This window comes from Polyodon spathula, chromosome 10, assembly GCF_017654505.1.
Source record: "Polyodon spathula isolate WHYD16114869_AA chromosome 10, ASM1765450v1, whole genome shotgun sequence".
Lineage (NCBI taxonomy): Eukaryota > Metazoa > Chordata > Actinopteri > Acipenseriformes > Polyodontidae > Polyodon > Polyodon spathula.
This window is the reverse complement of record NC_054543.1, coordinates 16,060,523-16,073,239: the sequence shown is the minus strand read 5'-3', so window position 1 is coordinate 16,073,239 and position 12,717 is coordinate 16,060,523. Positions and strand designations below refer to the sequence as shown.

The 12,717-nt window shown below is 34.0% G+C and overlaps 1 protein-coding gene across 2 annotated transcripts in view; it reads right to left on the bottom strand.

Moving 5' to 3' along the window:
• The window catches only part of LOC121321873 (AT-rich interactive domain-containing protein 5B-like), a 75,513-nt gene extending 67,471 nt beyond the window's left edge, over positions 1-8,042 (bottom strand). The window contains exons 1-2 of one of the 2 annotated variants that reach the window (XM_041261183.1): positions 7,954-8,042; positions 7,264-7,518 (exon numbers count right to left, since the gene is read on the bottom strand). In XM_041261183.1, the coding sequence (XP_041117117.1) occupies positions 7,264-7,518; positions 7,954-7,974 (276 nt within the window). In that variant the 5' untranslated portion in view covers positions 7,975-8,042. Of the gene's footprint in view, positions 1-7,263; positions 7,642-7,953 lie in introns of those variants that run through there. The other variant, XM_041261184.1, reaches the window with a different exon arrangement.
• Positions 8,043-12,717: the final 4,675 nt, after the last annotated feature.

Sequence of the window (12,717 nt, the reverse complement as noted above, 5' to 3'; positions counted from 1 at the left end):
CCATACACATGGAAAAAATGAAGACAAGTCCATTTATGCAAATATACCCCATGGTAGTTCCTTCATAGTAATATTCCACTTTTAGCTATAACTCGAAGGCAAAATTCCCCTCTTATAAACCTTGTTCTTTGATTTAGTGATCAGTTTCTCCATTTTAACAGTCTACAGACCTCCCTGTCTAAATCCTAATTACACTCATTATCCACTAAGATAAACAGGTATTGTCATTGCTTGCTCTTAAAAAAAAGAGGATTACCTGAAAAACAAATTCAATTGTGACTTCAGACTATGCAAAAACAACACACACCCCAATAAAGAAAGGGTCCTGTTCATAACAAACCTTTGTTAAATAAAGCTTAATTAATGCCAACCTCTTCAAAAACAGTTTAAGTGACCTGGGCTCAATAAATTGATATTTATCAACAGTTTTTGAAAGCTGAAACGCCTTTTCTTTTGTCTAGTGATCCAAAGTGCAAGTGGCTTCAGCTGCACATTAAGCTATGAAAAAAAGAAAACATATATATCCTTATCCCATTTATCATTAATTTACATGTCACATACTTGACTGCTGATCCACGCTTAAATCAGATTGATTTTTGACCCTGAGTGTTACTATATTAAATGGCTTCCAATGTGCAAGATCTGTCATATGGTACTGCTCTTTTAAAAGTTGTTGGTTTTGCTTAGGTTCTTGGGTCATTGATGTTCACAAAAGATTCTGGGACAATTGTTTCCATCCATTATGGTTCAAATGATATAAATTGGGCTATCTGCTACCTATTATTACACATTAAGGGAAATTTAAGTATTAGTCTGGCTAAAGCTGAGCAACAAAGCAGAGATTCCACAAACTGTCATGCTGAGGCTGTTTCACTTCACTGCTTCCAAAGGTCAATGCAAGAATTCCCTAGGTCAGAAAGGATTTGTACACCTGCTTGCATGTCTATTTAATTATTGACCTGGTAACATGAAAAATGTGCTTGACAGAAATAGAGGAAGCCCTTTTTGTGCTTTAAATAAGTTATCTTAAAATGTTTAGTGCCTTATAATTAGCCACCATCCCCCATGTTAAATTCATGGCAACGTTTAATAAACTGAATTATGAGTGAAGAAAGAACTGGGACAGCATGTGTTTGTGTTAATTATTTCACTTAACACACTGTTTAAGCAAAACAACTCTCAGCTGGTTATGGCTGAATGTAATATTTCATTAGTCACACTTTATATAAAGCTATTAATGATACGCTGGAATGAAGGGTAATTATTGAGGTCATTATCTGCAATTTAGGATAAATTTAAAGAGGTAAGGGTAATAAAAATAAAAAAATACAATACTGCTTGGTACTTAGTGTCCAAATAACATGCGTTGCAAAAATAATTATGTTGAAAACTAGGAGTACTAAAGTGCATTGGACTGTAGCTAGAACTGTAATTAAATCATCTTCATTAATATTGCACACAGATAGTTAATGTACTGCAACCCTGATTTAATTAAATCAAAGTTCATGGTGGTGCTATAACTCTATTTCACAATGGCTAAAGAGGTGCCATCATTTTTATTTAATCCAGGGTCTTATCACTTGACTACACCGATCAAACCTGGAATGGACAGGAATTGCTGCATTAGCACGTGAGCAAATGTACAATGCATTTCTTTGCTATTGGTCTGTCAATGTAGGCCTTGTTTATATTCCAGATTGTTTACATTCCCCAACTGCAGTTTCAGCTGCCAGGGAGCAAACTTGCTGCACTCTCCTCCTTCCCCTGAAACCTGGCTGCTACTGTGTTATTCATCAAACCAAATAATTACAGAGCGCTGTTACAGTAGTTCCGTCTACAAGAACTGTTAAAGCTGATGATAAAAAATGTGCAGGAAATACCTCATTTTGGCACAAAATTTGGCTCATAAAATAGCTGTTGCTGGGGGAAAAAAAAAACCCATAGTGATACTGACAGTAAAACTGACAACTTTATTAACATGTTTCATATTAATGATGAGAAGTCAAAGCTGAAGATTTTCAGTGCATTACTGAAAAACAGAAACCAGTCTGTAGGTAATTTTCATAGTCATTTAAAGAACTGTCAGCAGTTTGTTTTTTATATCACACTCCTGCCATTGTTTGATAGGCATGTCATGTGGTGGTCTGTGCATAGCCTATTTTGATGTGATACTTATGCACTAACTTTAGACTCAACATATTGTATCCCTTGTGGTATGTTTGAATATGAACTGGGGATTTCACAGTTAGAGATCATTACCTCAGGAAACAAAAACAGGTTACCTAGCTAAACTCTGTATTTCATAGGCACCCTTAAACACAAACACGGATCACTGCCAAGCAGAAGAAATATCCTTGGAGAATTGCCACAGAATGCTTCTGCAATAATAATCACAAATAAAGTCCATAGTTTATCTCAGAAGCCATACTGCTCTGCAATTCAAAATAACACCTGAGCACTGAAAATAATTAGTTACTGCCCATTTATTGTACTGCATCCTGTTATTACATCAAACATGTTCAGAAGCATGTTTTTTTTTTTGTTTTTTTTTAAGTGCTATTCCTCTAACAGACAAAAACAAACAATGTAGAGTTTAGTTTTCTATTTTGGGTCGTTTCATGAGAGCAGCATTTAGCTTACACTGCATGAATTTGAATGAACAGTGTAAACTGTTTACGGTTATCACTGGCAAATTAATCAGCTGCATGGTGAAATCTGAACCCTCGTAATGTGATAAAATTGACAATACAGATAGGTAAATAATGACATGTCAAAGATTTCATTATAGTATGGTAACTGCCTGTATACAGCTGTGACAAAAGTTTTGCATCACTCTATAGAATTAACTCATGTTGCTTCATATAGCCGTATATAACCTGCTGAATAATGTTACTTTAACATATTCAATTACATACCGCTTTGTAGTTTTCCATATACTTAATGAAAAACTGACAAAAATTTAAAAATATGCCATTTCGAAATCTAACATGAAATACTGTACTGTACTGTAACTATTATGGCTTACGGAAGACTTGTTCAATATCATTTTTTTAGCTTCTTTGATTACATGATGTAAAAGACCGAAATTACGTTCACATAGGTTTTTTTTTTTTGTTTTTTTTTCTTTTAATAATATCTCAATACTAAAATTCTAGGTGATGCAAAACTTTTGGCCAGAGCTGTATAGTTAGTCAAACGGAAAGTGCTGTCCCAAAAGGACTTTATAATAATAACCAATTGATGTATCTATCAAGTAAACACTACATACTCAGTTTGCAGTTACACTTGAAATGCTCAAGGCTTTACAACTACTTCTGTGATTTTAACAGCAGCATCTGGAGCAACACATTCAAAAAATTATTTATCAGCTTATTAAAAATGTAAAATAATATGCTTCATCAATAACAGTTACTGTCTCTTAAATGTGGACATTCTCTTTCTATGTCAACACCCAGCATGTAACATCAGAGAAGCAACAAAGTAATCAAATTACAAATATTACATTTTAACCACAAGACAATATTAATGGGTAACGTGTAACAGGACCTGATTTGCTACACTTTGTAATCTACATTGAAGTCTCCTTTTATAAAGCTTTGAAACAAAACAAAAAGCCTATTCGATTATACGTACTTCAACAATGGAGTTTAACTGAGAAAAACAGAGCAATGGATTTAAATGTAAAAGCACAGAAGAGTTATACTTTTGGAATTCAATTAAGTGAGATAATTTACTCCACTTGCCAAGTTTTGAAAACAAGGCCAAATAAATGTGTAGCACAGGTTGGTGTTTTCCCAGTTACCATTTTCATTTTAATCTTTAAAATGACCTTCCTTACCTCATATTTAAACAATGTACAGTGCTGTAAAACATTCTTACAGTACCATGAATGGTGTGTTGTATTTCAGTGTAACAGTCCAGCAGCATATTTACCTAGAATAATCATTATCGTTTCAGTTACTAAGTAAACACAACACAATTAAATTACTGTTTAAGGTAACAACACACCCTATTCAAAAACCATTCCTCCTGTTACCTCTTTTAATTAATTAAATACAGTTTTATATTAATGGTTTCCATAACAACAGTTTGGAAGTTTCATATACCCAGCACCTTACAGTATTTAATTTATCAAAGCAGAGATCATTTATTTATTTTTTTAGGAGGTAAAGCTTTGTGAATATGAATCAACAAAGATAAACAATAGCCTATGTAATACATTTTCATTTACTTAGGTGCACCCAACGTCTACACACATTTATCAAGAAACATTGATAGAGTAGAACATACAGTATATAAAACTGCTGTCCTTTCAACATTAGGCAGTCAATTTTTGTTAGAAAGTGTTTGCAGGCACTGGTTCAAAAGGAAGACACAGTCACTTCAACTCAGTAAAAACAGCACATGTCTTAATGAGAGTGTTATGTTGCCCTCTCTAGGCTCAAGCTCTAAGTGTTAGGTTCAACAGGCCAGCTGCCAGTGCAGGATCACTGAGCGCTCGTTGCTGTTTTTGCTGCTGCTATTCTACTAATGAATGACTAACTCAGGCCAGAGGGGAAATTGCACTACTGGGGCGTACAACAAAGAGCATCTGGAAATATACTACCTGCTTTTATCACAATGATCAGAGCTGTTTATTGAACAATGCATTTGCATATTAAAGGTGTGTTATGTTTGCCTGATTTACACACAACTACTAGTCTAGCAGAGATATTATTTCAGGAAAATTCTGGGTAAAGTACATAAACTAAAAGGTAATAATTAACAGAAGTAAAAATAGCAAAATTATATAAAAAAAAAAAACACTTTGCCCTTGAAAACAAGCAACATAAGAAGTAGTGTGTGTGTGTGTGTGTGTGTGTCTCTCTCTCTCTCTCTCTCTCTCTCTCTCTCTCTCTCTCTCTCTCTCTCTCTCTATATATATATATATATATATATATATATATATATATATATATATATATATATATATATATATACTGGTATTTAGATGGGAGGCCTGCTACTGAATTAACTATACCACAGGGAAGGCAGGTAAACAGCTTGCTCCCCCACACCACTTTGCCCTTTAGGCATATTCATTACTGGAACAGGCTAATGCAAATTCTATTCAGTTTTGGCACTTTACAGATTGCTAGCTAGTGTGTCTCTTGGTTGTGTTTCCACAGGAGAGCTTCAGTTTAGACATCATTGTCACTCAAATACAGTTGATTTTAGCAAGTCTGGACAATGTCAGTTCAAATCTAGCAATATATACCACTTACACAATATGTAAATGACCCCAATAATTGTGGTACAGTCATCTGAAATGTTTTACTGTTTGTATCAGATGGCAATGGCATCAATTAAGGTTAGCTATACTGTTTATTTTTATTTAACAATATATTGTATCAGTTTCTACAGCACCACACTCAATAAGAAATTGTATTCCTATATATGTATACATATACACATAATATTTTGAAACGTGAACAATTAAATTGCTTATGGAAAAGTCTAAATGGCTGTACATTAACAATATATAATTCTTCCAATAAAAAAGGAAAAATCCCCTAGTTAGACAAACTACATAAGAATACCAAGCATTGTCCTTGCCAGCTATCATGTAAACGTGATAAATTTCAAAAACAAATAATATGCAGTACTTGCATTTGTTGTGGGGGAAGGGGGCGCTTAAATCAGCAGATGAGAGGTTAGAGGGAGGGATCTAAGATACAAGGCTTGGATTTGAGCGCAAATAAGGGGTCAAACATGTCATGTTTTTCAACAGTCTCTACTGGTTACATTTTTTAACAGTTAAATGACGGTGTACATACAGCAGGGCTAAAAGAAATATCTTATTGTTCCGTATACAGATGTAGGCATAACCACATATCTCGCTGGTAGAATACGATATTGTAGGAAAGGTGCTGGAGAAACCTGTTGCCTATTATGAAAAGGACATTTGATCCTTAGTTCCTGGGGTTCAGGAGACAAGAGTTGTTTTCTTTAAAAACCTGGCAGGTTCGAGTGTTTACACCGGCTGTGCAGGACATAACAAGTTTTATCCCTACCATATTTCACCTGACTGTAACCTATAAACTTATTTTGATATCCCCTTAACAGGAACACACACACACACACACACACACACACACACACACACACACACACATACATATATATATATATATATATATATATATATATATATATATATATATATATATATATATATATATATATATATATATATATATATATATATATATATATATATATATATATATAAGTCATTAGAAATATATGTCTACCTGGCATATTTATTGTCAGTAACTAGCTAATCATATTCTAAACCGCACTACTAATTCAATAATTCAACCAGACGCACTCACACAACGTTCATAATGTCACTCCATAAAGGCAACGCATCTGCTGGCGTTATCGCTTTTCGTAGTGGGCTATTAATCAATTACAACAACTTCTAGTCGCTGAAAGCAGTTAAACGTGCATAGGGAAAATGTCCGCTTGCATTACTTCTTGGCACTGTAGCTATATCATTACTGCTCTGGTGTTTTTGCATGGCAAATACATTCGGGTCTGTAAACTGAAATTGACAGATCATATTTTATAGATTATGAGTGAATGTTTTGTTCACTCAGAAACGTATTTGTGCTAGTTATACCTCTATTCAAACAAGCCCGTGCCGATCCGGCAAGCTTAATTATTATTATTATTATTATTATTATTATTATTATTATTATTATTATTACTACCTGTCATTTATCACCTTATAATATTTGCACACGTGCTTTGCCAGTTCAACAGCGTTAGCTCGCACAAAGCCTCCATGTTGTAATTTCCGCCCCATATTACATACAACATATTAAATTTGGTAATACACGCTACATAAATAGATAAGGCAACAAACATAATGGATGTGTTTATTTTTCCATTCTGTGAGTGGAATACGATTAATTCAAACATGACACACATACGGCACAAATACTGTACTGTATTATAAATATAATGAGTTTAAAAGCACTGCGTTGTAATTACATTTGCTGTTGTTTGAAAACACGGGCTCTGTGAATAAGATTAAATATATATTCAGCGGTATAAGCAGAGTAGTGATTACTGAAAGGAAAATATGCTACGTGCTTCTTGTGCGTCACTGTAAATAGCCAGTACTACGACGAGGCTATACAGGTCATATTCCATTCATGCGCCGGCTTTTATTGACATAATCAGCAACATATAGATAATACAAAACATTATGTTCACCTCTCCATGAACGGCAGTTCTTCCTTGGGGGGTATCTTCTGGGAGAAAATAAAGTTTGGAGCTGGATAAAAGTTGCTTGGTCGTTCGTTCTTCCCATAACAGCTGTAGTTCTGCTATGCAAATCGGATCCTCCGGCTTACATCTTACAAAGAAAAAATCGCCAAGGGACAAAATTCTTGGTCTGCCTTCAAGGTGAAATTTAAAAGCCTTGTAGAAAATGTATGATCCGTGTAAGCCACAAGCTGAGCCTACCCACTACGGAAATAAAAAAAAATAAAAACGATTAAACACAATGATTTTATTATTTTCGTTATTATCAATAAACAACAATAAATACATCAATGAAAAATCAACATTGAAATTGACCTGTTAATTTCTTTCTTTTTTTTTTTTTTTTTTTTTTTACAAAAATATGTTTTTAAGTTCTCTTTCAACATGTAAAGTTTTTTTTAGTTTTGTTTTGTTTTTTTTTTTTGTTTGTTTTTTTTTTTGTTTTTGTTTTTTTAAGTTTAGTCATAAATAAAGCCCCCCACCCCATTTAATATATTGTATCATAAGGGGTCCCCATGTAAATTCTTTTTCAAAATGTTACATTTGTATATATATATATATATATATAGTATATATTAGATATTATATATACTATATTATATCCACACACACAAACACAAGGAGAGTAGATAATAATACCTTGAGCGAGTTGGGCTCCATCTCGACGTTCTGAATTGATTAAACTCAACATTCTCTCCAAACTTGTTGGCTTGAATGGGTTGCTAAAGGTCCTGAAAGGAGAAAGCGCATACTCACACAAAATCCTCCAAAGTCTCAATATGAAATCCTAACCTTCCAAAACCAGGTGGTCTAAAATGTCCGGAATAAGTACGTAATATTTTGTTAATTACTTGTTTTTAAAACAGTGTAAAAATCACACCGTTTAATTTCCAAATCGTGTTGATTAAATTCCAAATAGCAACAAAAGACCCAATGCACACTTTGTACAAATTGAAACTACCTGTCTTTTAAAAACAACCTGACTGGAAAAACTATAACTTTCACATGTCACAGTAACATTTACAATTATAGATATTTCTGTGTGTAAATCATTAATAAGTATTGCATTTTTGCAACTTCGGTGCATTGAAATGTACGAATATCTGTATATGTTTCTGCCAGGACCTGTTATGAGACTGATGTATATAGAAAGAACATTTCATGCAGAGATTCAGGGGCGCTCTTCCTATTTTTTTTTTTTTTTTCTCGATTGCTTGTATTAGATTAGATTGTGACTTTTTTGGCGGGGGACGGAGGGGGGTAGTTTTAAAATCCTGGTTATGAGCTTTCTGCTAGCGACGTTGGCATTTTGGGTATAACATAATTAGTTGTTGATATTATAGCCTAATGTAGATAAGGTTATGAATATGAATAGGCCTATACACGTATATTTGTTTTAAAAAATCGGGAATCAGCAAAAATACAAAAGCAAGCAGCCATCAATGGATTTTGAAACCCTGCTATTGTGGTGCTTATGAACATGAATATTTAACGATCGCAATAGATCAAGAAATGTATCGATATAGACTGCGTTTGAAAAATAAATATAAATTCATCTGATTTGTCGTTTTTTGATATTCGGGTCTCGGGGATTCAGTTCGCTTTTTTTGCACGTAATTGAAGCAAGGCTTTTTTTTTTTTTTTTTTTTTTTTTTTTTTTAACACAGACAAAACGTAATTCAAATAAGGTCGTTTGTAACTATAAAGTTGTTGTGCATAAATAATTTGTGAACATGTATGAGCCAGGAATATCAATGAATATTAAAATACGGGATAATAACGCTATCTAAATGGATGTTTATTGTTCCCAAGCCTTCGGGCATGATACAGTTTTGCCATCGAGATTATGCAAATAGCTAGTAGAAACGTGTACAGTACAATAGAACAATGAGAACAGGCGAGCTGCGATCAATACTGATGATAGCAAACAAAGTAGCTTGACAAAGGCAGTGCTTCCCAGGCTTTAAATGCATTTAAATTGTACGATTTGTTATTCATAGCGACGCTCTTGTGTTTAGCTTTATAAAACTACAATTTAGCAAATTTACCTCACAGCCACGAGGCAGGGCTTTTTTTTAAACTGAAAACAAGTCTAACAGTATTCAAACATAATTACAGAATGTCGCATTTATAAGCCAGCTAGTTTTTATACATTGTGCAATACTGGATCTGAAGTCACGAGGACAGCTGAGTGCAAGGCAAGCACAATTAAAGGGAGTATCTATTAAATAAGTGCCTTGAATTCGGCATATAGGAAATATACAATGTTGCAAATTGCAAAATTAGGTGTCTTTACAGAGAAAGCAACGAGAGCGTCACATTACATTTGAAAATCCCCTTTATGCTGAAAAACCTTCACAGTCATTAATTATATTGAGACAGGACAAGGTAGTAGAGGGGTGGGGCAAGAGCTGGCGTGTTTATAGAGAGAGTGTGACTCAAATGTTGTGAAGGAATTGATTTTGGCTTAACAACAGGAAATAAGTAAGACAAAGACTCAAAGTACAGCAGGTTAAAAAAACAAAACAAAAACAAAGCCTAAATGTAATTTATAACACCATAAGTTACATTTGAGCGACAATTTTTTTTTTTTTTAATGAAATGGATCTAGCATTTGTTTTTTGTATACAGTATCACAACAGAGTTGGTAACATTGCAGGCTTTGATAAAGGGGTGTGTTGGTGGGGGTGGGGGTAGTAATTGAGTCATTTTACAAAACCCTTTGTGTAACAAACACATTATTATTATTATTATTATTATTATTATTATTATTATTTATTATTATTATTATTATTATTATTATTATTATTAATTATATAATAATAATAATAATAATATTAATTATTATTAAAGAAATCACTGTTTTTTAAATTAAATACAGTATGTATTTCTAAATTGCCTGTTAAAGAGGTATTACAAATTAAATACATCACTATATAAACGCTGTTTTGGGGCATGTTGGAACATGAGTCAGTTTTCTGAATGACCTACACATGTGTTTACTTAGGAAACATCCATGGAATGCCTTTGGGCATCTTTATACTATATAGATATGATTTAGACTAAAGGCTATGCCACAGCTTCTAACATACCCTATACTATCTATATATCTATCTGTATATATCTATATATATATATCTATATATATCTATATATATATATATCTATATATATATATATATATATATATATATATATATATATATATATATATATATATATATATATATATAAACATATACACACACACACACACAAATACATTGTTTTTTGTTGTTATTACCAGTGCCTAGATTTGCAGTGAATGTACTTAACTTTACAAAGTATTGTAGCCATTAAGTTGCTTGATTTGAACTTGCAAGAGGGTAATAGCATGTGTATTCAAGACTCCATCAATCACCAAGCAGATATAAGACACCAGACACTGACACCCATCAATAAAAAGAGAGCTCGTGCAAGTGCAGTATTTTTGCTAATATAAAACCAATACAGTACCTGTAACTGCAAGGAATGTCTATTATGATAAACTAATCATACACACAAACATATAGTTATTTCCTTCTTGCCTAATAGTCCAAAACGTCCAAGTCAAATTGTATCATTGCTGAATGTATTTGGTATTTTCTGGTCTGCTTTGCAGCACAGGTTTTGTTTTGTAGATGACAATATCAGTTCATGGCAGATTTATAGTCTAATCTTTTTTTCACTGCAAAGAATATTTGAAGTTGAGGGCTCGTGGGAAATTGCATATCTCCAAAAGAAAAATATTTCCCCATAAGAAAACATTACAACATGTCTAATCTGTGAAATCAAAAATAAATTAGCTATCTTTTTTTTGTTATATGTATAGCAGTTTTCATGGAGGACGACCATCACAAAGCACTTTACAGAGGTAGGCTGTGAACTGTGCATTATATGCAGAGTCACTTACAATAGGACATTTATTTAATATCTCCTATGCAGGATGGTGCACAAGGAGGTTAAGTGACTTGCTTAGGGTCACACAGTGAGTCAGTGAGTGGCAGGGGACTTTAACCACTGGATCACACTGCCTCCTTCTATTTGACCTTTAACTTAGTGTCTATTTGAGTTATAAAATATAAAATAGGCGATACTATACATAATGACAGCCTAATATGGGCTCTATACTACCGCTTGTGACAAGAAGTAGGTACTGCAGGTTTTTGGTTGTATTTTTACTGTAATGTTTACCGTCAGTCTGTCAATGGTCTGCAGCGGTGGCTATTTATCCGTTTAATATCTTGTAAAAAGATAAAGGCCTGACAAAGGGACAATTATTTGTGTCAACAATAGACTCAGGAACGGTTATTTAATTTAATGATGTTCAATGCCCTATAGGGCGTGTTGTTATCCCCAGATAGATTATTGTTATTCATTTATTTGGCAGACGCTTTTACCCAAGGCGAGTTACAGGTGTTACATGGCAGTACATGGTCACAATGCAAGCTTAATATTTAAATGTATTGTAGTTTACATTGTAGTTTTGTAAGTGCAGAGAGGGAGAGAGAGAGGAAGATAGGCAGCCAGGGGTACAGAGTGCCATGTGTGAACACGAAGAGGGAGAGAGAGATGAAGATAGGCAGCCAGGGGTACAGAGTGCCAGGAGTGAGCGCAGAGAGGAAGAGAGAAAGGAAGATAGGCAGCCAGTGGTACAGAGTGCCGGGTGTGAGCATGGAGAGGGAGAGAGAGAGGAAGATAAGCAGCCTGAAAGAGGGAATGACGGGAATGTGAGCAAAAAGGCCAATTATTCTGAAGATAGCGGAGAAACTAGTTTTCTGTCAGAACAGAGTAAAGGAAAGCCATGGAGTGTTGCTATAACCAGTAGAACACCGGAGGACAGCTCTGATTTAGATAGTGAGGATGAGGTGAGTCTTACTGATTGCTCTCAAGTCTCAGAGCCCTTGTTCTCTGGTGTGGGATACAGTGTGAGCAGTATAACTGATTTTCTGGAACTAACAAAAGGGAGGAGGGGAATAAAAGTTGAGGATCATTTTCCCAATATAGAAATGTTTTTGTTGTCTGCTCGTTACACTTTGCAGAAAACAACAGGAGTTAGCTTTACGAAGCAAGAACAATTGCAATTAAAAACTGTAATCGCTAAAGTTCGTATACAAGCTAAAGAGAAAACCCAGTGATTTTTAGAACATTAATTTTTTGATGTCTGTATATTTGTTGGCTCTTTTTCCTGTATGTTTTTTTCTGTTTGTTTCTAATATGAACTCTTACATTAGGATCCCTAAACATTAATGGTTGTAGAGATGAATTGAAAATAGCGGCATTATTTGAGTACCTTAATCAGAAAAAAATAAAAGGAACTTACAAGAAACACATTCTGACATTAAAAATCAGGTAGACTGGGCCAAAGACTGGAAGGGGGAAATT